Source organism: Amphiprion ocellaris, chromosome 7, assembly GCF_022539595.1.
Source record: "Amphiprion ocellaris isolate individual 3 ecotype Okinawa chromosome 7, ASM2253959v1, whole genome shotgun sequence".
Classification (NCBI taxonomy): domain Eukaryota; kingdom Metazoa; phylum Chordata; class Actinopteri; family Pomacentridae; genus Amphiprion; species Amphiprion ocellaris.
In genome coordinates this window covers 34,131,562-34,155,146 of record NC_072772.1, presented here as the reverse complement: position 1 = coordinate 34,155,146, position 23,585 = coordinate 34,131,562, and the positions used below count along the sequence as shown (strand labels likewise).

Sequence of the window (23,585 nt, the reverse complement as noted above, 5' to 3'; positions counted from 1 at the left end):
TACCAGACGTGCCGACCATAGATACACATACACTAGATACGCTAGCGCGCTGTCTTCTATATTATCTATGGTCTGACCAATCGCTGCTCTCTGGCTGTCAGTCAGTCTGACCAATCACTGCTCTCTGGCTGTCAGTCAGTCTGACCAATCACTGCTCTCTGGCTCCGCCCTCTGAGAATCTTGTTGTCGTTTGGCTCCACACTTGCTGATGACCACTTCCGGTCCCAGAAAATTTAAAAAAACGGACCTTTTTTTCGTTTCTGTCTCTTACTGATTTTATTTTTTTGTTATTCTAAATATAAAATGAAAATCAAAGCATTTTTAAAATTTCGTTTATCCCTTTTTGATCATGAAAAGGAAAAACGCCTTGTATTTCAATTTTAATTTTTGTATTTTAAAACGAAAATCAAACAACCACTCGTTTTTTGTTTTTCAATACCCGCTTCAGAACGGAAAATCCAATTACCAGATCGGTACACGGACCTCATTACCAAGGGAATGCTCCATTTTTACGTTTTGGTGCCAAAGACAGAGACTGGTGTCGTCCAAAATGTCACAAAAACGTCATAGTTTAGTATGTCGTCCAGAATGCGACCAAAAACGTCATATTTTAGTATGTCGTCCGAAATGTGGAAAAAACGTCAGTTTAGTATGTCGTCCAAAATGCGACCAAGAACATCATAGTTTAGCAGGTCGTCCAAAATGTCAAAAAAGTGTCATAGTTCAGTATGTCGTCCAAAATGTGGAAAAAAACGTCACCAAAAACTTATTTTCCAGTTTACATGATAAAATGACATTTTCAAGACAGGAAGACCCTTCAGTAAATTCAGAAGAACGACACAAACTCAGCTTTAACTTGATTTTTTATTTTCTTAGAACAAAACAACTCTCCATCTGCATATCAGACACGGAGACGCAGAACTGAATAGGCAGCAATTAAAATAACACAACAAAGGAAAGTGATATATAATAAAAGTTTCAAAAGACAACTTTTACAAAACCACGTAATCCACTGCCACTGAACCACCTGAGCATAAAACCAGTTCTTTCAAATATGCTATGTCAGGTTACTGTATAAGCATAATACAAAAAGTAAAAAGGACAACTTAATATTGATGACACACAGGAACTGATACTCTAGAAACCACATCTGGGGCATAAATATCAAAACTTTAAATGCCTGGTAGCATCTATCAAGTCTGCTAAATATACCAAATAGGAGGAGTTTACACTTTCGGCATCACTTGTGAAAGATTCAGTTTTTGAAAATCAATCTACCCCAGGTGTGACACAAGCAGTCATGGTCTAAATACACGTGAACATGGGAATGGTGGACTGGTCTTCATCTTCTTCACCTACAACAGGGCGCTCAGTTGGCGTGCTGAACGGTGGAGAAGCACAGCTTGAGGGTGTAGGGGTAGGGACCAGCTGGAAGGAAAACAAACGACAAAACACAAAAACGGAATTATGGAAAAATGAACACGTAACTGCAATACATAGTGGATTAATATGATATCAGTGACCCGACTTAATCTTATGTGTAGATAAAGGAAACTCCTCATCTAATTTGAGCTTTTTGCATTGTGTTGGATGAAGCCCTGCAAGAGTCACAGTTAAAGTGTTGCATCTGCGTTCCCTCATGCTATTTTTTATGTTCCTTCTGATCCAAGTTCGGACCATTGAGCGCACCTGACTATAAGCCGCAGGTGTCCACGTTGATATTGTTAAGATATTTACACAAAGATTTTTTGAAACGTTGAATTGCTTTTTTCTGAACAGTGCCTGGAACACGGCAGTAAAACCATTGAGTCAGTTCACGCTGCCGACTCCAACGTCTCACCATGGATTCACTGATGCCAGGCCTACAGAAGCAGCTATTTCCTTCTCTAACAGCCAGATGGATTGCCTTTAGCTTAACAGCTGCATCAAATGCATTTCTTAAGAACATTAAAAAAAAAAAATCAACCAAAATCCAGCGAATTTCGCTGGATTTTGGTTGATTTTTATGTGAATGTTCTTAAAGAAAATATTAGAAGTTTTACTGATATATATGTAATCTCTTTAGATATTTTTAGGATTTTTTTTTGAAGACTTTTACTCATTTTTTTGGGGAAAATATTTACAAGAAGAAGGTTTTACAAATTTTCAGAAATTTTTGGAATTTTTTGCAGAATTTTTGGATATTTTTCAGACAAACAAACACTATTTTTTTGGTGCCCCTAAATGAGGACAACAGGAGGGTTAAGCTGCAGGGATCAAAGCGTGAGAAAAAAGTAGCAGCTTATAGTCTGGAAATTTCAGTGTTTTGGTTTGGTCCAGCTAAAATATTTGGTGAAGCTGTGGCTGGATATTTGGTTCCTGCTTCACTGCTTCTTTTTTTTATTTTAAATGCTAAATCAGATTTACATGAGATCAAAAGACTGAGGAGATGAGGCCTGCAGAGTAACTGCTTTTAAATCACTTCTGAAAACCCACTTTTATGTGAAGTTTACTTTTAGCTTTATTAGTTTTAGTGTTTTATTCTGTATTTATGTCCAGTCTATTTTAGATGTTCTGTGTTTTATTCTAGTTTTAGCTGTATGGTTCTTTGGTGTGATGTCCTCTTTCATTCTCAAATTTTTTATTTGTAATTTTAACCTTCAATCTTCTTTAATTTTCAAACTGCCTAGCTCCTTTGATACGAGTGCTAACTTAGCTAATTATTCATTCATTTATTTAATTGTATTAAGGGTACTACATAAATAAAGTTATTAAAATTCAGAATGTCCTTGTAGTTTAAGATGCTGCAGGGTCTGTTATATTTGATCATTAGTCTCAAGAGCACTTAGATATTAGACACCAATAAATACTAATCATATTAACATTTTTAAATGTTGCTCAATGATTCATTTCTTTCTCTTTTCTGAGTCAGTCTGTATTCTGATGAACTAACGAGCCTGTATCTGTCCGATGTGAGGTTGCTACATACCTGCGTTTTTCATCTGGTAGTGGTTCATCAGTGCCAGAGCCTCCATGGCGTCGTTGATGGACTCCCACTCCAGCAGACCTGAAGCGCTGCGATCGCTGGGAGCTGCACCGCCTGGTGAGAACAAGTAGCTGGAGGTCCTCAACACATTCTGGTGTACTACTAACTTAGAGTTACACTAGCAGTCAAGTTCAGGAGGACCAGGTGTAACGACGACTGATTTTTATTTATGTTCAGCTGCACAAAAAAACTAAAACATATTTAAACGTATTTATTAAAGCTTCTTACTTTTTCCTGTGAACATTTTGACATTAACGGGGCTCTTGACACCGATCTCCTCACAGATCTGTAAAGACACAACTTACATTAGGGACTAATAATGTTGTATTCTAACAGTGACGGCTTTCTGATTAAATGCAGTGAAACAGAGTTCAGGAAAAAGCCGTTTTCTGTGTCTGTTCTCGTCGTTCTTCCTACAGACCTGAGAGAAAACCTCCGGCGTGACGTCCGGCTGGGCGTTGAAAAAGTGCAACACGTTGCTGGGGTGCTGGATGCGGTTCTTCGCTGCCTGTTCTGGGGAGGTGAACCGGTTGTTCCTGGAGCCGTGGAAGTCCTTGAAGCTGCTCGTTCCATCGTCCAGCTCGTAGCACTGACCGGGAACGATGGCCTGTTGCTTGGAGACGCTGAGGAGAGAGACGGACGGTCGACAAGATTTACATGAAAGTTATATGGAATAATCTGTTAGAACAGCTTTGCCTTTAATCTGTTGTCTAAAATACACAATCTAGAGTTTGTAAAAGATAAATTGATCACTTAAGCAGAGAAAATGGTTAGGACTGTATGAGACCATCACTCAGACACCCATAATTAAACTAAATACCAAATCTGGACCTCCATACCAACTTAGTTTGAAAGACAAGGTTTCTCTGAACATTTATGAGTGATGTAGCTATTAGAAAAGTAAACATTTACAGCTGCGTTCTCATCCCTTCCTGGAAACAGTCAACAAATGAGGCTGCACCTTGAAAATTATACTATTAGATTTTTTTCTACTCTTTGTTGGTTTTAATTGGAAAGAAAAAGTTGACTAAAAAATACAGAGCAAGGAAAGTGTTAGTGGCTCAGTGTGCTCTTAGGGTAAATAAGTATTGATAGCAGCGGTACTTTATGCTGCAGCTTTAATAAAATGCTGTGTATTAATTAATTTGTACGATCTTCTAACAATTCCTTATTACTAACACTTATTCACACAAGTTGAGTTTCCATAAAATTGTTTAATGAATTTGACCCAAAGTTTCATCTTAACTAGTGTGGTGTGAATAAACCAGGCTGTGTAGCGTTCAGAACCACTTCACCAACTGGTTAAAAACTTCATACAAGAACAAACTAATTTGGCAAAACACAGAGTTAAACACAGAGGGTCTTCAGGAACGGCTTTCAGTCAGGAAATTTGTAGTTGTTTTCTGATGTCAGCTGGTATGTTGCTAAGAGGCAAAGACAACAAAAGAAGCAGCTGATCAGTCATGTGACATAATGTTTGCTGTGTCGGAACTTATCAGGCATGGCAACAGCAAATTTTGATTTCAGCTGAAAATGTTCGGTATACAATCCTAAGGGGGGGGGTCCAGGGGGGCACAGCCGCCCTGAAGCTGAGAGGTTTTCAGTAAAATAGAGGTGATTTAGAATGAAAAACATGCATAGAATTACAGAAGACTAGATTGTAATGAATAAGTTAATTTAATGAAAAGTTAACTTACTTTTTCTTCAATGTTGTCTCACTGCATTTAGTCCTACAATTTTTACAGTTCTATAGGTCTTTTAACACTATTTACACTGGAGTTCTACACTGGTCACAAAGTCACTTCTAATGTCACAGTTTCCTCTATGGAGTCAGCTGTGTCAGTTTTTTTTACATTTCCAGAACACTCTTTAAACACTATCAGGGATTCATTTTGCCCTGAGTCATGAGTCAAATACCCAATGTTTTGTTAAATGACTCAAATGACTTTTCTCTCAAGCCAATTCCATCGGAACTTGTTTTTGACACTTTTATCTATTTCTAGCACCGATGACTCTTGATCTTTCAATAAAAACCTCATGATTCCACCGAAAACGATCCCAATAGCTCAAAATTCCAACACGAACATGCCGCCATGAACTGTAACAAAAGAATGCATCAAGCAATTTGATTGTTCCAATCGTTGGCAGCTAACCAATTTCGACCAATCGCAAGGCCTTTTACAATGCAGCAGGAGCTTGACTGGTTCTCTTTGTCTGTTACGCTGCGGGAGAAACGCCGAGCGCTTCTCAAAAACCAGGAGCAACAGTAACAAAAACATACCTCACCCCCCCTAAAATTTTCTTAACGGATTTGGACGATTCACAGAAATGATCAATTTGAAAATTGGAACGGTGGAAAATTGCCATGCCTGACTTATTAAAAAGAAAAAAGAAAATGACGCACATTAAATCCCTTTGCAAAAACTGAAACTACATAAATTGGGGAGCTTTTAAAGATTTGGTCATTTCCATAAATACTTGGAAATGTTTAGAAAAATATATTCTGGAGAAACAGCCATTGTAGCATTAACTGGATTTTAAAACTTTATATTTACATCCTGCTGATGGTTCTTAAGTTTCTCCCAAATATCTAATATGCAGCACAATTATATGACGTATGCTGTGGTGCTTAACAAATTAAATATTACACATATAGTCTCTAAAAAGGTATGAAAGAATACGGTTTGATGTAAACAGGAAACAGATATGAGATGAGATGTACAGATACACTACTGTTTAAAAGTTTGGCTCACTTAGAAATGTCCTTATTTTTGAAAGAAAAGCAGAAGATAACAGTAAATGAATGATAAATCCAGTGTAGACATTGTTAATGTGGTAAATGACTATTCTTGCTGGAAACAGCTGATTTTTAATGGAATATCTCCATAGAGGTACAGAGGAACATTTCCAGCAACCATCACTCCTGTGTTCTAATGCTACATTGTGTTAGCTAATGGTGTTGAAAGGCTCATTGATGATTAGAAAACCCTTGTGCAGTTATGTTAGCACATGGATAAAAGTGTGAGTTTTCATGGAAAACATGAAACTGTCTGGATGACCCCAAACTTTGGAACAGTAGTGTATGGAGCGGGTTGATAAGTTAAACCTCATTCTACTCGTTTTCAGACATTATTTGACTTTGTTTTGTATTGTGTACTTATTTTCTCATTTGCCTTTATGATACCGTGGCATGTCTGAAATAAATCTAAATAAATAAATAGTACACATGTAGCTATCTGTGCTTCGATGTCAAATATGGTCTGGAAAAAAGTCTGAAAATTTGAGTGTTGAAATGTAAAATGTGTAGGAAGCCAGTTGAACTCACCAGACGTTGAGTTTCTGTCCAAACAGGAAGTTGTTGTTGAGGTGAGTGATGGCGCGATCCACGGCGTAACAGTCTCCCATCTCCACCATGGCCGCCCCAGGCTTACTCTTCATGAACTTCACCTGTAGAGAGAAGACGGAGGACAGGCTTGACCAGTTTTCTCCCATCAGACGCCACCCTGCTGTCGAGACGTTGTCGGGTTTGAGACGCTGATGTAGAGATTGTCTGTCTGGTGACGGATGGACACACTTTGCTGCTTTCCGAGGTGCAAAGCTATGATTTGAAGCTTTCAGTCGCACAAAAAAAATGTGCTCATTTAAAAAGCCGTCCGTCAAGATGAGCTTTCAGTGGAAAATCCTGTTTTTGTCTGGGTGTGACATTTTCGTTACAGCTTCAGTTCCGCTTAGTTCACAACTTGAGCGGAGAAAACGGAATATTTACGAAGCAACTATTCATAGAGGAACGATAACCACTGCTCAAAGCAAAAACAGGAGATTTAAAGGGGAAGATTGAACCCCTTTACACCTATTATCACAAATTTGCATCATACCACTTTCATTCATACTGCAGTTGAGATAGCGTATCCATTCCCCCAATGCTGGTTTGTACATATTCAATACAAACCTCAGAACCTTTTGCAAGCACTGGTTTCTCATAGGACCTAATTATTATATATCTGTTATCATTGCTATATATCTATTAACAATCTCCATTTATTTTAGCATCAGCTTGAAAGCAAAAACACACAAAAAAAAGATTTTTATTTCATTGTAAATAAATTCAGGCGTCAAGTGGTTAAGTGTAAGTATTAGCAGAAACTGAGTATAGTACAAATTGTGGTTACAATCAGTGTACAATCACCTATAACGACGAATCGTAGTGTTCTAACTAGTTTAGAATCAGCTTTCATAGCCACAGATGGAGCCCAGAATATGGTTTTATGAAACTATACGGCTACTTTAAGTTGTTCTACTTGCTGGGAAAGGCAGCATTTAGCAACTTGATGGCACTAGATGCCACTAAATCTGACACACCGGTCATTAAAGTAAGGAAACAGACCTTTCTTTATGAAGAGGAATCGCCAATGAACATTATGGATAAGTCTCTTCCTGATCCAGTTGATTCGTACTGAAGCTCCTACGATTACCATGACTGAGAATACCATGACAGAGACATCTCTTCTCCTGGTTCAGAGACCTACAACTAACTTATTTTCCTTCTTGTGCATTTTCTGCAAGCTGATAACTAAAATATACTAAATGTTTAAAAAGAAAATCCATGTATTTCATGTTATGTGTGTTTTTAGATGGCTGTTTATGACTCGCTGCAGTAATACAGACCTTTACAGCTAAAACAATCTTCTGCCAGACACTCACCCGCTCCACGTTCCCATAGAGACAGAAGATGTTGAAGACGCGGTCGGCGTTCATCTTCAGGGGCTCCAGCCCGTACACCATGACGACCGGAGAGTCGGCGTGGGCACCGTACTCGCCGGGAGGAGGGGGAGGTGGTCCGTAGCCGGGTCCGTAGCTCCGTCCTCCGCGGCCTCTCATTGGTGGACCCATACGCCGACTCTCATAGGGCGGGGATCCGTAGCTCTCGTCGTAGCCATGGTAACCGCCTCCTGAAGAAAGAGAGGGTGGCAAGTGAGACGAACAGGAAAAGACTCAAGAGGAAGCCGTTTTCTAGAATAAAGCGTCGGCCCTTTGTGTCGTTAACAGTTAGATATGACGACAGCATCACTGTGGAGAATCTATTTAGAACTTCAAATCACTTGTCTCACCTAAATACATCAAGTTTAATAATCCGCACCGTCTGTTCCATTTTCAGAACACAGAAGAGACGAGCTCATTCAGTATCTTGGGTAAAATTTCGTTTTCATGTACAACATCGCCAGTGTAATACGCAATCATTCTTCAGGTGAAGTACTTCATTTTCTTGTGCAGCATTTCATTATCATGTGGAATCGTGAAGGAAAAACAACTCTTTAAACCCTTTCTAAGGTCATAATGGCCTTTAGACAGGCAGACGCTGGAGGTTAGATGTTATCTATTCTGACGTGACGAAGCACACAAGTTGTCTCCATATCTTATCTAAATCCGATCTTCTCCCCAACTACAATATATACCTGAAGATCAGAGAGAATCCTCAGAACTGATGCTGGCATTGCTTGCATGAACTGCTGCTCTGTTGGTGTCACTTCTCCTGATATCAGTCAACATTACTTTCAAACTAAGTCATCTGAGTCTCCAGTGTGTCTGTCTGCCTTCTCATCCTCTCTTGACCTCGCTGAACATCCACAACAGGTATTACTGATTACCTGAGTGTCTTTTTTGCTTCCCCAAGTACTGCCAGAATTACTTTTGACTGCCTTGGGTTATTTGTGTTATACAGGAGGTCCTTGGTTTACGACATCCTCGAACTAAGGTGTTTCGTGGTTACGTCGCCACCCCCCTAAATTTATTAAGTCTTGTTTCATCATTGTGACGTAAGCCGTTTGTGACATTAAAACAAATTTTGCATTGACTAGTTGGTGAGCAAAGCAGAGGAATACGTTGTCATGCGGCGTTATACGAGGAAGACGGCTTTGTTTACATTCGCCGGTTGTACACCACATTGGATTATCCTACATTCACTTTCTTTTCCATCTGTATTGTGTTTCTTGGAAACTTTTTGTCCTTCATTATGGCTCCCAAGCCCAAGTTAGACTCTTCTGATGGCAGCGCTTCGAAGAAAACAAAAGCCATCTCCATGGTACAGTGTTCTTATGTCCTAGATTATGATTGTACCACTGTGTTAGCGTAGGTGAATGAGTTCTAATTTGCATTTCGCATTACGTTGCGCTGTAGGAATGGAATTCCAACACAAATTGAAGACCTGCTGTATTGTACTTATATCTTATTGCTTTTCTATTTATGTAATTCGGTTTCTATTTGACTAAAATCAGGCATAAGAATTTCCTTCATCTCATCCTACACTTAGAACAAATGTGTTTTCATGTTCTCAGGTCTTACCGTACTCTGGAGGGTGGTCGCCCAGCAGAGCAGGCTGTCTCTGGCGCTTGTTGGGGTTGGCGTTCACGTCCTCTACAGGAACAGGAAGACAAAAAAGAGGAAAGAAAAGGTAGAGAAAGAAAGAGTGGCAGATAAATACGACAAGAAGAGACTGGAAACAAGATTGGCTGCAATCTCTACATGACAATGGGATGCCTGAGCATTAAATATGTATGACAAACTGACATTTTGGCTCCAGAATCTGCCTCAGGTTGCACACCAACAAGTCTATTATAACGTTACAAAAGCACTTCACCCAGATTGGCATTTCAGAGAGAGATGCATGCATTTCAAGACTGATCCATCTGGCATGTGAGAGCCACACCGGCACAGACATATACAACCCTCCCACCACATTACACTCCACCAGTCAGTCCAAATGGCTGAACAGTCTGAGTGACTGTCCTTGGTCTGTCTAGAAATTAGTTGAAGGGAATGGGGAGGGAGGCATGGGAATGTCCAGATGGTAAGACTGATATTGGGTTCTAAGGAAGTGGCCCTAAAATACAAGCCTCTTTCATCCAGAAACATCCACAATGGTAAACCTTTAGCATCTACAGTGGAGCAGGGGGAAGATGGCAAACATGGGGCGGATGCTGATGATCAAGGAAGTGAACAGGGCAAGAAAATCAAACAGAGTCACTGGATAAGTCTTACAAATGGCTAAATTTAAAGATAAAGTTTGTACGCTCACACACACCTGCACTGCTCCCATTGCCATCTGCATCACCATCTGTACAGGTACACAATAATCATACACAATCAGAAGGGAAGCCAGGTTAATCAAAAGTTACATTTTTACTGGGCAAGTGAAGTGAAATAACCTCAGATAAATGTCAGGAGAGTGCAGTAAAACCGCTCAGGCTGAGGCATTCTGTGCTCGTTTGGGAGGAGCTTCATAATAAATGCAGGTAAAAATTAACTGGGATGGTTTGGTGCCTCTGCAGGTGACCAACCACACAATTTGGACACCAGCAGCCACTGTGGCCGGTGGATGAAAAGCTCTCCTGGCTTTCCAGGTGTGCTTTGTAATTTACAGAGCTGGTCATGGCGCCGAGCACATCCGACATGATTAATGTGAAGGTTACACCCTTACTCCAGATTAATAACTTATCTCCCAAAGAAACTAGCACAAGTCCAGAGAACCACACATAGATGAGAGTACTGATGGCTGTAAACTGCCAACAGAGGAGGTGACAGGACATAGTGAACAAACAGACATGAGAAAACAGGCTTCGACAGAACCACAACCATCAGCCTCCTCCAGAAAGAGAGATTAAGCCTGTATGAGGGGGAAAAAATGGAGTCATGTCTGTCTTGTGTGGCGATGTTGGTTGCTGGGCGTTGGGGTCGTGTGGTGCTGTGCGGTTATGTTCCCAGAGGAGGGTCTCGATTTACTTACTGCATGTTTACAAACAGTGGGAGGAAGACATTTGCTGCAGCAGTTCCACCACTCTCCACTCAATTCATTTCAGCCCATACTCTTATCCATTTCCTCTTTTGGGGAAACAACTCTCCACCTCAGGATGGATTCCTGGTTTTATCAAGTTGAAACGCCCTTTGGTGGGTCGGTTGGTTGCTGTTTCCGTCCTGATTGTTCCATTTTGGAATAGTCCGCTTAGCGCCCACTGGGAGGCCTTGAGGCTGCCATAGAGCACATTTCAGTTGGGAAGTTGGCTCCTCTTAGCCGCAAATTGCCAAACCTGCATCACATGGAAGGCGTTACACAGGTTCTAGAGACTTTAAAATGCTTAGAAAAAAAGCTACACTCAAAAAAGGGAAAGCTAAACAGGGATGCATGTAGTAAGAGAATCAGAGGGAGGAGAAGATGAGGAGAAAGAGCAAGAGAGAAAATCTGAACTCGATGTGGGGAAACACATACAGGAAAAATGGGCCTGACTGGGCTCTGAGTGTGCTGGGTGGTGTTGTCAGCAGTGTCTTGTCTTCATCAGGTGTCTTGTGTTGACTCCAGTGTGAATGGCATCTATTGGATCAGTCGGTACGGCGGCAGCGAGTGTGTTGCTCGAATGTTTTTGTTTTCATGTCGGAAAAAAAGCGTGACGAGCAACGGGGCCCAAAACAGTACAGGAAGGGCCAGGACTTTGGTCAGTATCAGTGTGGGTCGTCTGCTGTAGTGAGGGATGTCTGTCTCTACCTTCTGTTTGGGTGATGCAGTGTCTCCTCTGGTGTCAGTCTCCGTCTGGTGCAGACAGTGGGGCTTTGTAGATGCAAGCTTTGGCCTGCTTCAATGTGTCTCAAAGTGGGTGAGAAAGGAGGACGGGGACAGAGAGGGGAGGGACCAAGTGTAGCTCAGTGCCCAAAACTCCCCTCGCTCTACAAGTGTCTTCATTGGTTCTTGTGCACGAATGCAGAGATGAGGAATGTATGAGTCCTACATCGTCGTGTTGGATGGGAGGTGTCTTGTAGTTTGTCCCTTTGTATCTCAGGGACGCTCTGTGTGACGGTGGCTGCCGAGTGGTGATGTTGTCAGCATGTGTCTGCCTCTCCCTCTCTGCACAACATTGCTGTGCATGTCTTTTGGAGGTCACAGATCGCAGATTGCCTTTTGACTGATGCTGGTCCATGCCTCTGTCTTCACTTCTCGGCCAAATGAACACAAAATGAGTTACGGTGGGGCCAAAACGGTGTTCAAAGTGGCACTCTGACCACTCTAGACTTCAGCAGGCTGTTCTGTCAGTGTTAGTAAAATTTAACGCTAGAAGTTAGACGACAGTGGAAAAGACCAGGATCAGTCTCCTTGGCAAAGAACATTCTTGAAATACATGTTGCCTGTTAAAAAAAAAAAAAAAAAAAAGTGATAGTGCTAATAGATTCCAAAAAACTCTGCAGAACCTACACATGTTGTGAGGAAGGCAGGAACAGCAAAGGCAAACACAAAGAAGACAAGAACACGAGTTTGTGTCTAAATGGGATTTTAACAGTCCAACTGTTGTAGCTTCAGTGTGGTACCTGCATGTGCCACCAGGTGGAGCTTCTTACTGCTAATGCAGGGGCGTCACATGTGGACGACTTTGTGAAGTGTAAAAATTAGGGAAGACATTAACTGCAATCCGTAAATTTGTCAAACTATAAATTTAAAATAATTTCTAGACCAGGAAAAGTTGTTTTGATCATGAAGTAAAATATTAGATTGTTTGTTCTTTTGTCATTTCGTGTCTCATTTTTGTTATATTTTGTCTTGTTTTTTTGTCTGACTTTTGTTTTCCTCAGGTTTTTGTTGTTTTGTTTCTCGTTTTGTCATTTTGTGTCTCATTTTTTACATATTTTCTCTTGTTTTTGTTGTTTTGTAATTTTTAAAGTACTACGTTGTTCAGTTCCAGATAGCTGTGACTAAATGTTGTGTTACTTTGTAGACACTCTGATCTGTAAGTTGTAATGTATAAATGATTAAATGAAGCATAATGTTGTTCAAATTGAATTTATTTTCTTAAATGTCAGGTTGTCCACAATGTTTTGTAAAAAGATAATTCCTTAAATGAGTATTTTCCAATGTACTTTTTTGCACTACAGAAAAGGAAAAAATTTGGAGCTGTGGTTATTTATAGGTTATTATGTTCTGATTTTACTGGTCCAGCCCACTTGAGATCAAATTGGGCTGAATTTGGCCCCTGAACTAAAACGAGTTTGACACCCCTGTGCTAATGAAGTAGCTGCTGTCAAACTGCTAACTGCATTGAGCTTTACAGCAGCAAGTTGTAGTAAAATGTCTGGCGGCTGTCTGGTTTAACGAGGATGTTCAAGCGCACACACAAAAATATGCACTGCAATACTTTAAATTCATGCCAGAGTTCACTGACACCTACATTCTGACTAGAAAAAAAACCTGCATCTCTCAAACTGTGTTGCGACTTTATAACATAACAAAGACGTCAAGAATTTATTTAAAAATTAAAAGCAGTTTTAAGAACACAAGACTAGTAACTGTGTGGGCCTGATTTATGTTGTCTCTCAGTTTCTGGTCTCACTTTACTTGTGAAAATGATAATGTAGTATTTTAAACAATAAATCTGTCACTGCAGAAACAGTCTGATGGCAGATTTAACCTTTTAAACATCTTTGGTTGTTAAATAGCTCACAGTCAAGACTAAGAAGATGCACCACAATGATAGTAACTCCCTCAAGGAATTTGATACTTGTTTGTTTTTATGTTTACCAAAAAAAATGTAAATAAAAGAGACACATATGCGGCATGTGTTCAGTAAAACAGTGTTCTCCCCTCGCTCATATAAACGGACCAAACCAGCTGCAGTAATTACAGGTGCTCAAACAGGATCTACAGACTCATGAAACTGGAGCTTTGACACGTGAACAGCATGCATGAAGTGAAGTGGAATTGCGGAACATAAACAGTGCGACAGTTCATGTAAACCAGAACAACTACATGGGCAACAGGATTGCTAGCCCCGAGATATAGATTAGCATAGAGAGCTTAGACGCTTTACTGCTTGATAACACGCTTTGAAAAACACCCTTTGTCATCTTTCTGTGTGCCAGTGTGTTGCTGCCAGTCCCTCCACACAGCAGTTTCATTCATGACGTCCTGCCTGCTGATTTTACCAGATCCAGATCAGATCAGTAACTCTTCAGTCATAATGTCACTCATTATCAGTGAAGAGTGTTTCCTCCACCCCCCTAAGTGGTGGTAAAGTTGCTGAATATGCTTGGGAATGTGTTTGAGGTGTTACCTGGGCCGCCCAGGTTGGGGTTCGTGTAGTCCCAGGTGTCTTGGTCGTTCTTGAACACATTCAGACGAGTGGGCTGAAGAACAAAAAAACATAAATATACAAACCAGAGTTTAAACCCGGCTGACTAAAAGCTATTTATACATTCAGTTCGCAAATGTAACTGAACTAACAGCAGATGTCTTACAGTGTTTCTAGTTAATCCTCTTAACCCCAAGTGGCTTCTGGGTGTTTTTTGTCTCCTGGCAAATGTGAGCTCATTTTTTATTTCAATATACGGGTCATTCCATGATTGGAGGACATTTATGCTTCAAAATCTGTTTGAAAATAAACCTTCTCTTTTACAATTTTCTGCTCCATATCATCAATAATAGGTAATAAATTATCAAAGGCTTGATTGGTTCAGCTTCCACATCAATGGTAGCATTTTTATTCCATGTTTTATGTGTTGTTTGCTAACCCTACTCTAATCACAGTAACAGGGTTGCTAATCCATGCTAATGTGATCTTTTTCTCAGCAGTAGAAGCTAGATATTTAGCTGCTGTTACTGCTGACCAAGAGGACAAACTGACTGATGGAAAACAGTCCAAAGAATCAGTCTTATCCTGATAATATGAGGTAGAGTGAGACATTCAATCAAGGCTGACAATGTTATGAAAACATGAAAAATAGAAGAGAGGACACAGCTTTGCTCTACTCATTCTTTAGGAAAACTGTTTGATGATGTTAATTCCAGTGTTTCATGTGATTCACTGTTTTCTTCTTCTTCAACCAGCTATAAAGGTTATGCTAACAGGTTCCATGTATAATAATTATTATTTAAAATATTATGTTGATTCAAAAAAAAAATTCTCACAATTACAAGAGACATTAATGAAAAAATAATACCAAAAAAAGGAGATTTAAATTTCATTTCAACTGTTTTGAGATTTAATTTGGTCACCAGGGGGGTGGGACAAGAGAAAAAATGGCATTTTAGTGGGAACTCCAGACTTACTTGGTATTTTTAAAACATTTTAAAACATTTTTTTCTCCTAGTTTTTTATAGATTTGGTCTCAAGAAAAATAATTTACACAACAACCGCACATTTTAGTATTTTGTACGTGGATTATCTGAATTATTATTTGATGGGTAGGACCCATAAAGTCCCGCCCCTTTATGGAAACCGCACAATCATGGCTACAATAATAATAAGAATACAAATAAAAGCTGAACTTGAGTATTTAAAAAGGTCAGGGTAAAAACACACATACAAACCACAAAAACTCATTTTGTAACTTTATTCTGTTCATCACTGTAGAAAGATGTTTCACCATGCTGAACGTATCTCCAACAACTTGCTCCTCTGATCACCGTTTTAGAGCCATGTTGCATTTATTTCATAGCTCGAATGTGTTTCATTTTCCTCAAAATCTCTGCAATTTGTTTCCACACTTGTCCATCTGCTGTGTGTTAACACCGCCTGCAGTTCAGCCGAATAATCCCTGAAATACTGTTTTTCTTATTATAGGATCTGAATTTTTAAATGATACATTAAAAAAAGGTGATGGAATATCAACATTTTTAGCTTATATTCAGTTTATTTTCCTGACAGAAACAAATCACACACCATGATTTAAGGGACGTCAATTCTTTCAGATCTCAGATTCTGGTCCTGATAAATGCATTAATTTATGTGATTTCTTTCAAAGAAATCAAAGAAATTTCTGGTCTTTGTCAGATTTTCGGGTTGAGAGGGTTAAATGAACACGTTTAATAGTTTTTACTCTATTAAAAATAATTCAAACTAGCATTCTGTTGCACACAGACTTCGCATTCCGAATCAGTTAAAATGAAAATAAAGTATTTGTAAATAAAATGATTCTATCTTCTATCTCTGTCACTGTATTGTGCAGCTGTTTATGTTGTTAGATGCCAACTACACCTACTTAACATAAACTGAGTCATGTTTTGCAGCGGTACCTTTGCGTACTCGATCTTCAGGGTGCAGCAGCCAGAGTAGATGTCTGCTCCGTTGAGTGAAGCTTTGGCTCGCTGGGCGCTTTGCACGGAGTCAAATGTGACGACGGGGTTAAGGACAGGATGTTAAAGTAGCAGATTATCTTCTACAGCAGCCGTGAAAGACTGAAAACATCTTTATCTTCTCTCAGTGGAGCAGAGTGAACAACCACATGCAGGAACTTGACGACCGTCAGACTATCAGCAGCCGATCTCCAGTTAGCTCTGACTTGCAGGGTTTATGATGTCTGCATATTTTAAAACAACGTCTAACGTGTTTGTGTCTGACAGACTGGGTAAATTCCACATAAGCAGCTTCAGCGATGCATAGACGGCAGCTTTATGTGCGTCTTTGTCACGGTTGTCAGCAGGTTGCAGCCAAAAATCAGATTGTAAATCCACTGTCAGACAGCGAGCACACAAAAGGATATTCAACCATGGCCTGGACGCCGTTCTTCCTGAAGATGACAATTCTCTGAACAGGCCCGCAGTTGTTACAGATGGTGTAGAGGACGTCCTGGGCAAGTTAAAAACAAAACACAGGAAGCAAATGTTAAACCAAAGCGAGCACAACAACGATCGTACAGTTGGTACAGGAACGTTATCTGGTTCTAAAATCAAACATTTGTTTCTTGATGCACGTCACTGTTGGAGACAAAAGAAGAGAAAAAATATTGATAACAAAAAAAAACTTTTGTCACAAGCTGAAGAGCCTTTAGAGTAAGAAAGCAAGAGCTAGGAACACAAGATTTTGTGTCACCATCTTCTGGCATTGCATAGATTAAATAATCCATACAGAAAATAACTGGCAGGTATTTCCTCATTTAAATGAAGCTGCAGCCCTTTAATGGAGCACGTGAAAGACCCCTGAACATGCCTACATTTGTTACAGATAATTTAGAGGACATCCTGGGAAGTTAAAAACTCTATCAAAGTAACAGAGAAAGCAAAAGTTGAATCAAAACGAGCGCAACGCAGCTCAGCTAAAAATGTAAACGACAGGAGAGTTATGAAGATTCTTTTCATGTTATCCGATTCTAACATCAGAACATTTGTGTCCTCGTGCATGTCGCTATTCTGGACAATATTTTCTGATAGAGAATTTTGTTTTACATAATTTATTTTACATTTTACTACCTAATAAAGTAAGATCTATGAAGCTATGATGTTAGACTTTGCGATAAACATTTTCCACCATCTTCTGACATTTTGTAGACTAAATGATTAATCTAGAAATTAACTGGCAGATCTTTTTCTAATTTAACTAAATCTTCAGCCCTTTAATGGACCACATGAGATAGCAGAACAGCAGAAGATTCTCTGAACAGGACCATAGTTGTTACAGATCCTGAGAAAGGTAAAACTATATCTAAGCAACACAGAGATGTCACAGCTCAACGGATCTCAGTTGAAAATGCAAACAACAGCAGAGGTATGAGGATTATTTCCACGTTATCTGATTCTGACATCAAGACATTTGTGTCCTCGTGCATGTCACTGTTCTGGATGATAATTTTCCATTTGTTTTACATCATTAACTGAACATTATGTGAAGGGGTTAGAAGCAGAGTGGTCTAACCCAGAAACTATCTGAGTTTTATGAAATTTCTGTAATATTTTATGGTCTAGATTTTAGTGTCAGAGTGGTCTAACCCACAACACAAATATAGCATTACAGTGGAATGTTAGACCATTCTGGAAAACAAAAATTTTAACCCAGTTTTCTCAAAAACCACAGAAAGCGGGTTAGACTACTCCGCTTCCAAACCCTTATTGTCCAAGATGCTTCAAATGATTCAAAATGACTTGAAAATGATCCAGAATTACAGAAAATTTTTCAGAAATGATCCAAAACAACAAAAATTTGTTCAGAATCACATGAAAATAGTCTGAATTAACTGGAAAATTATCCAAAATCAGTCAGAATTTCTCTCAAATTATTAAAAATTATCCTGAATGACTGAAAAGTTGCAGAATAACACTAAATTTGTCCAAGATGCTTTAAAATCATCCAAAATGACTCAAAATTTGTCTAAAATGATGAAAAATTCCAAAAAAAATGCCCAGAATTACACAGAAGTTGTCAAAAATGACAAAAAAATCTTCCCAAATTGACTAAAACGATATACTACAACACACATTTGCTTCTGATTTGAACGTCACAAGAGCAGCAGAAGAGTGCAGTAAGAAACTAAAACATCAGATTTTAGCATCAAGCGCAGCCTCGTGTACTAACACTACAGACCTAAAAACATCACCGTAAAATTAATTTTTATTCAGTTACCGTGGTGATGGGGTAGATGGGGTTCATGATGGTGAGCAGCAGAACGTTGTTGACACTTCTGGAGTCGTCTGAGTCTCCTGGCCTGGAGATCTTCTGGCTGGTGGAGTAGTTGATGAAGGCCGGGTGGCCAGCGATGTACACTTGGTTGTCTGCAGCATAAGTTACGGCCGTGGACGACCCGTTCATGTCTTCGTACTCCACCAGAGCCTGGCGCTTCTTGGGCATCACCACCACGTAGCTGAAAGGACAGATTTGCAGGTTGTCAAACACTGACTGCAGGATATTAAAACTCGCACCTGCACATTAAAACGAAGCTGCTTTTCTTTACCTGATTGCTCCGAATTCTTGCAAGGCCTCCACCAGGTCGGCCTCCGTGACGCCGTCCACCAGCCCCCGTACGTGCACCACCACAGACGGAAGGGTTTTGTGTGGATCTTCGTATCCCTGTGGGCAGGAAATATAAAGTTACCAAACAAGCTCAGATACTTGTCTGACCTGCTGGCGACATGTCATCAATCTTCAGCTGTCTCCTGAATTTACTTGCGAATGGGAAATCGTATTTAACAAGGCCTGAGTGAACTGCTGTGCATGATACTGCACAAACACTGACTGGATGCACATTAGAATATCATTTCTATTGTACTTTTAGCATCCGAGCATCAAGTTACATGTGTTATCTGATCTTCCTTGAAAATTTTATAACTCATCTAGCAGGTATTGCACAAAAACCAAACACTGACTCTTCGTTTCTTACTGTTCTATTCTGCTTTGTCTTATATTTCTTCCTCTGAGTTGGGATTGAAGTGGTCATATTACTTGTTTAACCTGTTGGCGACATGTCATCAATCATCAGCTGTCTCCTGAATTTACTGGCAAATAGGAAAAAGTGAACTGCAATGCATGACACTATGGAAACACTGACTGCATGATGGATGCACATTAGAATATCCTAAGTTTTTAGCATGTGAGGAGCAAGCGTGACCTGCTGGCATCATGTTATCTGATCTTTCCTGTCAACTTTAAAACACATCTAGTAGGGATACCAAAAAACAAACAGACTCTTGGCTTCTTATTTTCCGATTCTGCTTTTTCTTATATTTCTACCATCTGAGCTGGGATTAAACAGGTCATATTACTTGTCTAACCTGCTGGCGACATGTCATCAATCTTCGGCCGTCTCCTGAATTTATTTGCCAATGGGAAAATGTATTAAACAAAGCCATGTATGACACTATGGAAACACTGAGTGGATGGTGGATGCACATTAGAATATCATTTTTATTGTATTTATAGCATCTGAGCATCAAATTACATGTGTCATTTGATCTTTCCTGCAAATTTTAAAACCCATTTAGTCAGGATTGCACAAAAAACAAACACTAACTCTTGGCTTTTTACTGTTCTATTCTGCTTTTTCTTATATTTCAACCATCTGAGCTGGCATTTAAGAGGTCATGTTACTTGTCTATCCTGCTGGCGATGTTATCAATCTTCAGCTGTCTTCTGGCATTTTTTTTTTTTTGGCAAATTAGAAAAACACAATTTAATAAGGGCTGCAGCCAATTGGTGAGTGTGGAAACATCGACGTGAGAATACACACTGTATTACGGTGTTTTCTGGGTGTATGTAACATCTGAGCAACCAAAAATGTTTAAAAACTTCCCCATCTAACCGTCTGCGAACATGTCATCTGACTTCAGCTGTCTGATATTTTTATTTCCCATACTGTAAACCTAAAATGTGTGATATTGTGGAAACACTAACTGTTGATCAATGAGCACTCTGACATAAGAGCTTATAAAATAATGGAAGCTACTGATGCAAAAGAGCGCTTGCTTAAGCAAAATGCTGCACTTACTGAATATTTCCAGTGTTGATTAATCTGTTAGATATATTCTTGATCAGTCGAGATTGTTTGATTTATAAAATATCAGAAATTGGTGGGAAAACGTCAAAAAAGAGTTGACAAAAAGAAAACAAGGAATATTACATTTAAGAAAGAATGTAAGAAATTAGACTTTATTTCTTGTTAATTGTTAAAAAACATTACTCAAACAGATAATTAAAATAGCTGGTGACTTATTTAATAGTTGAGAACTGATTAATCTTTGCAGCTCTAGAGACTAAATATTTCTAAACATTTATAACAGATAACAGTCTATTTATCAGTTGTTGTGTGTTTGCCTTAGCTAATTAACGAGTTTCTGGGAGCCGCAAGGAAATGGGGCTGAAATATTGTGCTTAAATATTTAACGTAATAAACTTTTCCTCCAATCTGGCTGGAACAAACTGACGCATGACCACAATTTGACTGTGAGGCAGCTAATCTGATGCTAGCTGCTGCTGCTAACGCTCCGCCTGATTACAGTGAGGAGTTAGCGGTTAGCACTCGGCTAACGAACAAAGCCGGGCTCCGGTGAGGCCCAGCCGGGAAACCGCCCTCCGACGAGCCCATTCAGAGAGCACAGCCCCGTTAGGTGTAGCTTCACAGAGCAGAGCGCTGTGCTGGTTAACCTCGCATCTAAAAACAGCTTTTAAACCGAGGCTTTACGTGGCGCTACTCTACCTCCAAACTGATTTAATAACCGGCAACGTGTCGTGACACATTTTTTTCCTCCAACGTTCATCTGAATGAATCAAAATGTATCGAGAAACGGAGCTACTCGGAGCTCAAAGTGCTCGTTACGCAAGCTGAAGTGACCTCGAGCGTGTCTCGGACAGCGCCGACTCACCGTGGCCATTCCGTCGGTTTTCTGTCGTTTCGTTGCCCGGCCGTCTTCGCTGTAGTAACGGCTCGTTGCAGTAGCCATGTTGTCCCGGTTAAAAAGGATGGTGGTTGTGACGAGCAACTGAAATGGACGGAAAAGTCAAGAAAAACGGGCCGCGGCTGCCCACGCCCATTTTGTCGACAAGACGCGCTGTGATCGGCTGCGGTAGCTGTCAATCTAGTTGTTACTGGAGGGTCAACCAATAGGAAGGCAACGAGCATAAGCCTATGGAAGGAGCTGTCGCCCGAAGCATCTGGATCAGGTAATGGTTAAGTTAAAATAACGTAAGATAAAATAAAATAGAATAACGTAAAATAAAATAAAGAAACGCACTAAAATAAAATACTGAAATGAAACAAAAGACAAAATAAAATGAAATGCAATTAAATAAACTGAAACAAAATGACGAAATAAAATGAAAAAATAATAAGAAATGCAATTAAATAAAATAAGGAAATAAAATAGTGAAATAAAATAAATGAAACAAAAGAAAATGAAAAATAAATGAAATGCAATAAAATGAAGAAATGAAATAAAGTGGAACAAAATGAATGTGAAATAAAATCAAACAAAAATTAAATGAAATTAAAAAAATGCAATAAAATTAAATAAAATTAAAGTAAATATGAAATAAAACTAATAAAACTGAATAAAACAATATAATGAAGCAAAATAAAACAAATTAAATAAAATTTCACATTAGTCGATTACTTTAACCCCCTTTCTTTATACTACTTTCTATAATAATGATGAATTTTTTAAAAATGTGCGACTAGCACTTTAAAACAAAGGTTAAATTCACATGGGACGAAATATGTACTGAAGCCCATCTTGTAACCAATTCCAATTCATGGAGGGAATTCAAGTGGAAGGTAATAATGAGATTCTTCAGGACGCCAGCCATACTGTCAAAAATGGGCCCAGCACATTCTAGTACGTGTTGGAGAAACTGTGGTACACAAATTGGCAACCATACCCATATATTCTGGACATGTACAAAATTAAAAACATTTTGGGAGGATGTTTTTAAAGATCTCGAAATGATATTTCATCAAAAGTTTACAAAAGATCCAACTGTGGCACTACTGGGCCTAACACCAGCAGGCAGTGATGGTAGAGCTAAAAAATACCTTTTACAAATACTTAATCCAACATACAGTAGTTGGACTGAGTAAGTATTGGAAAATTACCGCATGGAACGCATAACATATACCCTGAGACTACAGAAAGAGAAATTTATGAAAAGATGGAATCCTGCCATTACCATACTGCTCCTCAGCTGATGCTACCATATACTTATACACACACACACACACACACACACACACACACACACACATATATACATGAATTCTTTCTGACTCTTGCCCCCCCCCCTCCTTTTTTTTCTCTCTTTCTTCCCCCCATGACAGAGTTAAGCTATATCCGTCTTGTTGGGTCTCTTTTTTAATTTATTTCATTACTGTGCCTATCCTTGTACACGTATAGATACAGCTGTAAACAAAAAAGGAAAATTGAAGAATTGTGAATATTTATGTATAAATTGTTGAATTTGAAAGAAAAACTAAGTTTAAAAAAAAGGTTAAATTTAAAATAAGTTTAGAAAATATATATAACATTAGTAATATATGCCTCAGACTAAAACTATGATTCATGACCTCATTTAAAAACACACTGCTATATACGCTGCTTCATTCTTAGGTCATTTTGTTCTCAATAAATTAGTGTGAATCAATGATTGGACAGTGGAGAGTTACATTATTAACCCACTGAGTGGGGATTTACATCTATATTCAGTATCTATTTTCCTGTTATTTCTGACCATTTGATGAACAAAATGTCTGGTATACATGAAAAATTACAACTTAAATGAACAAAAATGGTCAAAAATATTGAATTGCTGCATTTCTTTTTAAATTCCTATCATTTGTCCATGCCGGAAAAACCTCGAAGTGACCTCAAAGAGACATAAAATTACACCAAAATAATATATAGAATTTTTAAAAAGTAATGAGAAACTGCTGCTTTCTTGAGGAAATCTTTAAATGTATCAGAACATAACATTTCTGAGCTGAGGGACAAATAAAAAACGGGGCCACTGATGTTTGTTGAAGAGGTTTATTCAAAAATAAAACTGCCACCGTCCTAACACAGAAGCCAGGAACACCAAAAAACTGTCAAAGCAGCTGCTTACAGAAATCAAACTGAAGCACTGTTTACATTTTAAAATCAAGTCAGAAACAAATCAGATCGACACATGAGGAAAATCTACTCAGCAAACAGAGACCAGGTCCGGTCAGGTCTGTAATAAAAGGACAGTGCAGCAGAAAAAGAACAACAAACAGGAATGTGGCGTCATATTTAAAGGCATGCAGGCCAGAAATTCTGGAAAATAAACTGCATTCAAATTCAGGTGCACAAAACAAC

General features: G+C 39.1%; 1 protein-coding gene across 2 annotated transcripts; it reads right to left on the bottom strand.

Moving 5' to 3' along the window:
• Nucleotides 1–845: 845 nt before the first annotated feature.
• LOC111586943 (heterogeneous nuclear ribonucleoprotein L-like) lies at nt 846–21,277 on the bottom strand. 2 transcript variants are annotated; one of them, XM_023296783.3, is made up of 14 exons: nt 21,123–21,277; nt 18,719–18,834; nt 18,391–18,628; nt 16,538–16,623; nt 16,071–16,167; nt 14,110–14,182; nt 10,104–10,136; nt 9,365–9,436; nt 7,727–7,974; nt 6,351–6,472; nt 3,447–3,648; nt 3,254–3,311; nt 2,969–3,079; nt 846–1,428 (listed from the first exon to the last, which is right to left on the bottom strand). In XM_023296783.3, exons 1-14 carry the CDS (start codon nt 21,198–21,200, stop codon nt 1,370–1,372), a joined length of 1,593 nt encoding a protein of 530 aa, XP_023152551.1. In that variant the 5' UTR covers nt 21,201–21,277; the 3' UTR covers nt 846–1,369. The 2 variants fall into 2 exon arrangements, with proteins under 2 accessions (XP_023152551.1, XP_023152552.1); XM_023296784.3 differs by lacking the exon at nt 10,104–10,136.
• Nucleotides 21,278–23,585: the final 2,308 nt, after the last annotated feature.

Excerpts from the sequence above, each read along its gene's own strand:
- LOC111586943 (XM_023296783.3), bottom strand. The coding sequence starts at position 21,200 with ATGGCTACTGCAACGAGCCGTTACTACAGCGAAGACGGCCGGGCAACG. Across the intron at positions 10,137-14,109 it reads CCCCAACCTGGGCGGCCCAG|ATGGTGATGCAGATGGCAAT; the intron begins GTAACACCTCAA and ends GTACCTGTACAG. Across the intron at positions 7,975-9,364 it reads CGACCACCCTCCAGAGTACG|GAGGCGGTTACCATGGCTAC; the intron begins GTAAGACCTGAG and ends CTCTTTCTTCAG.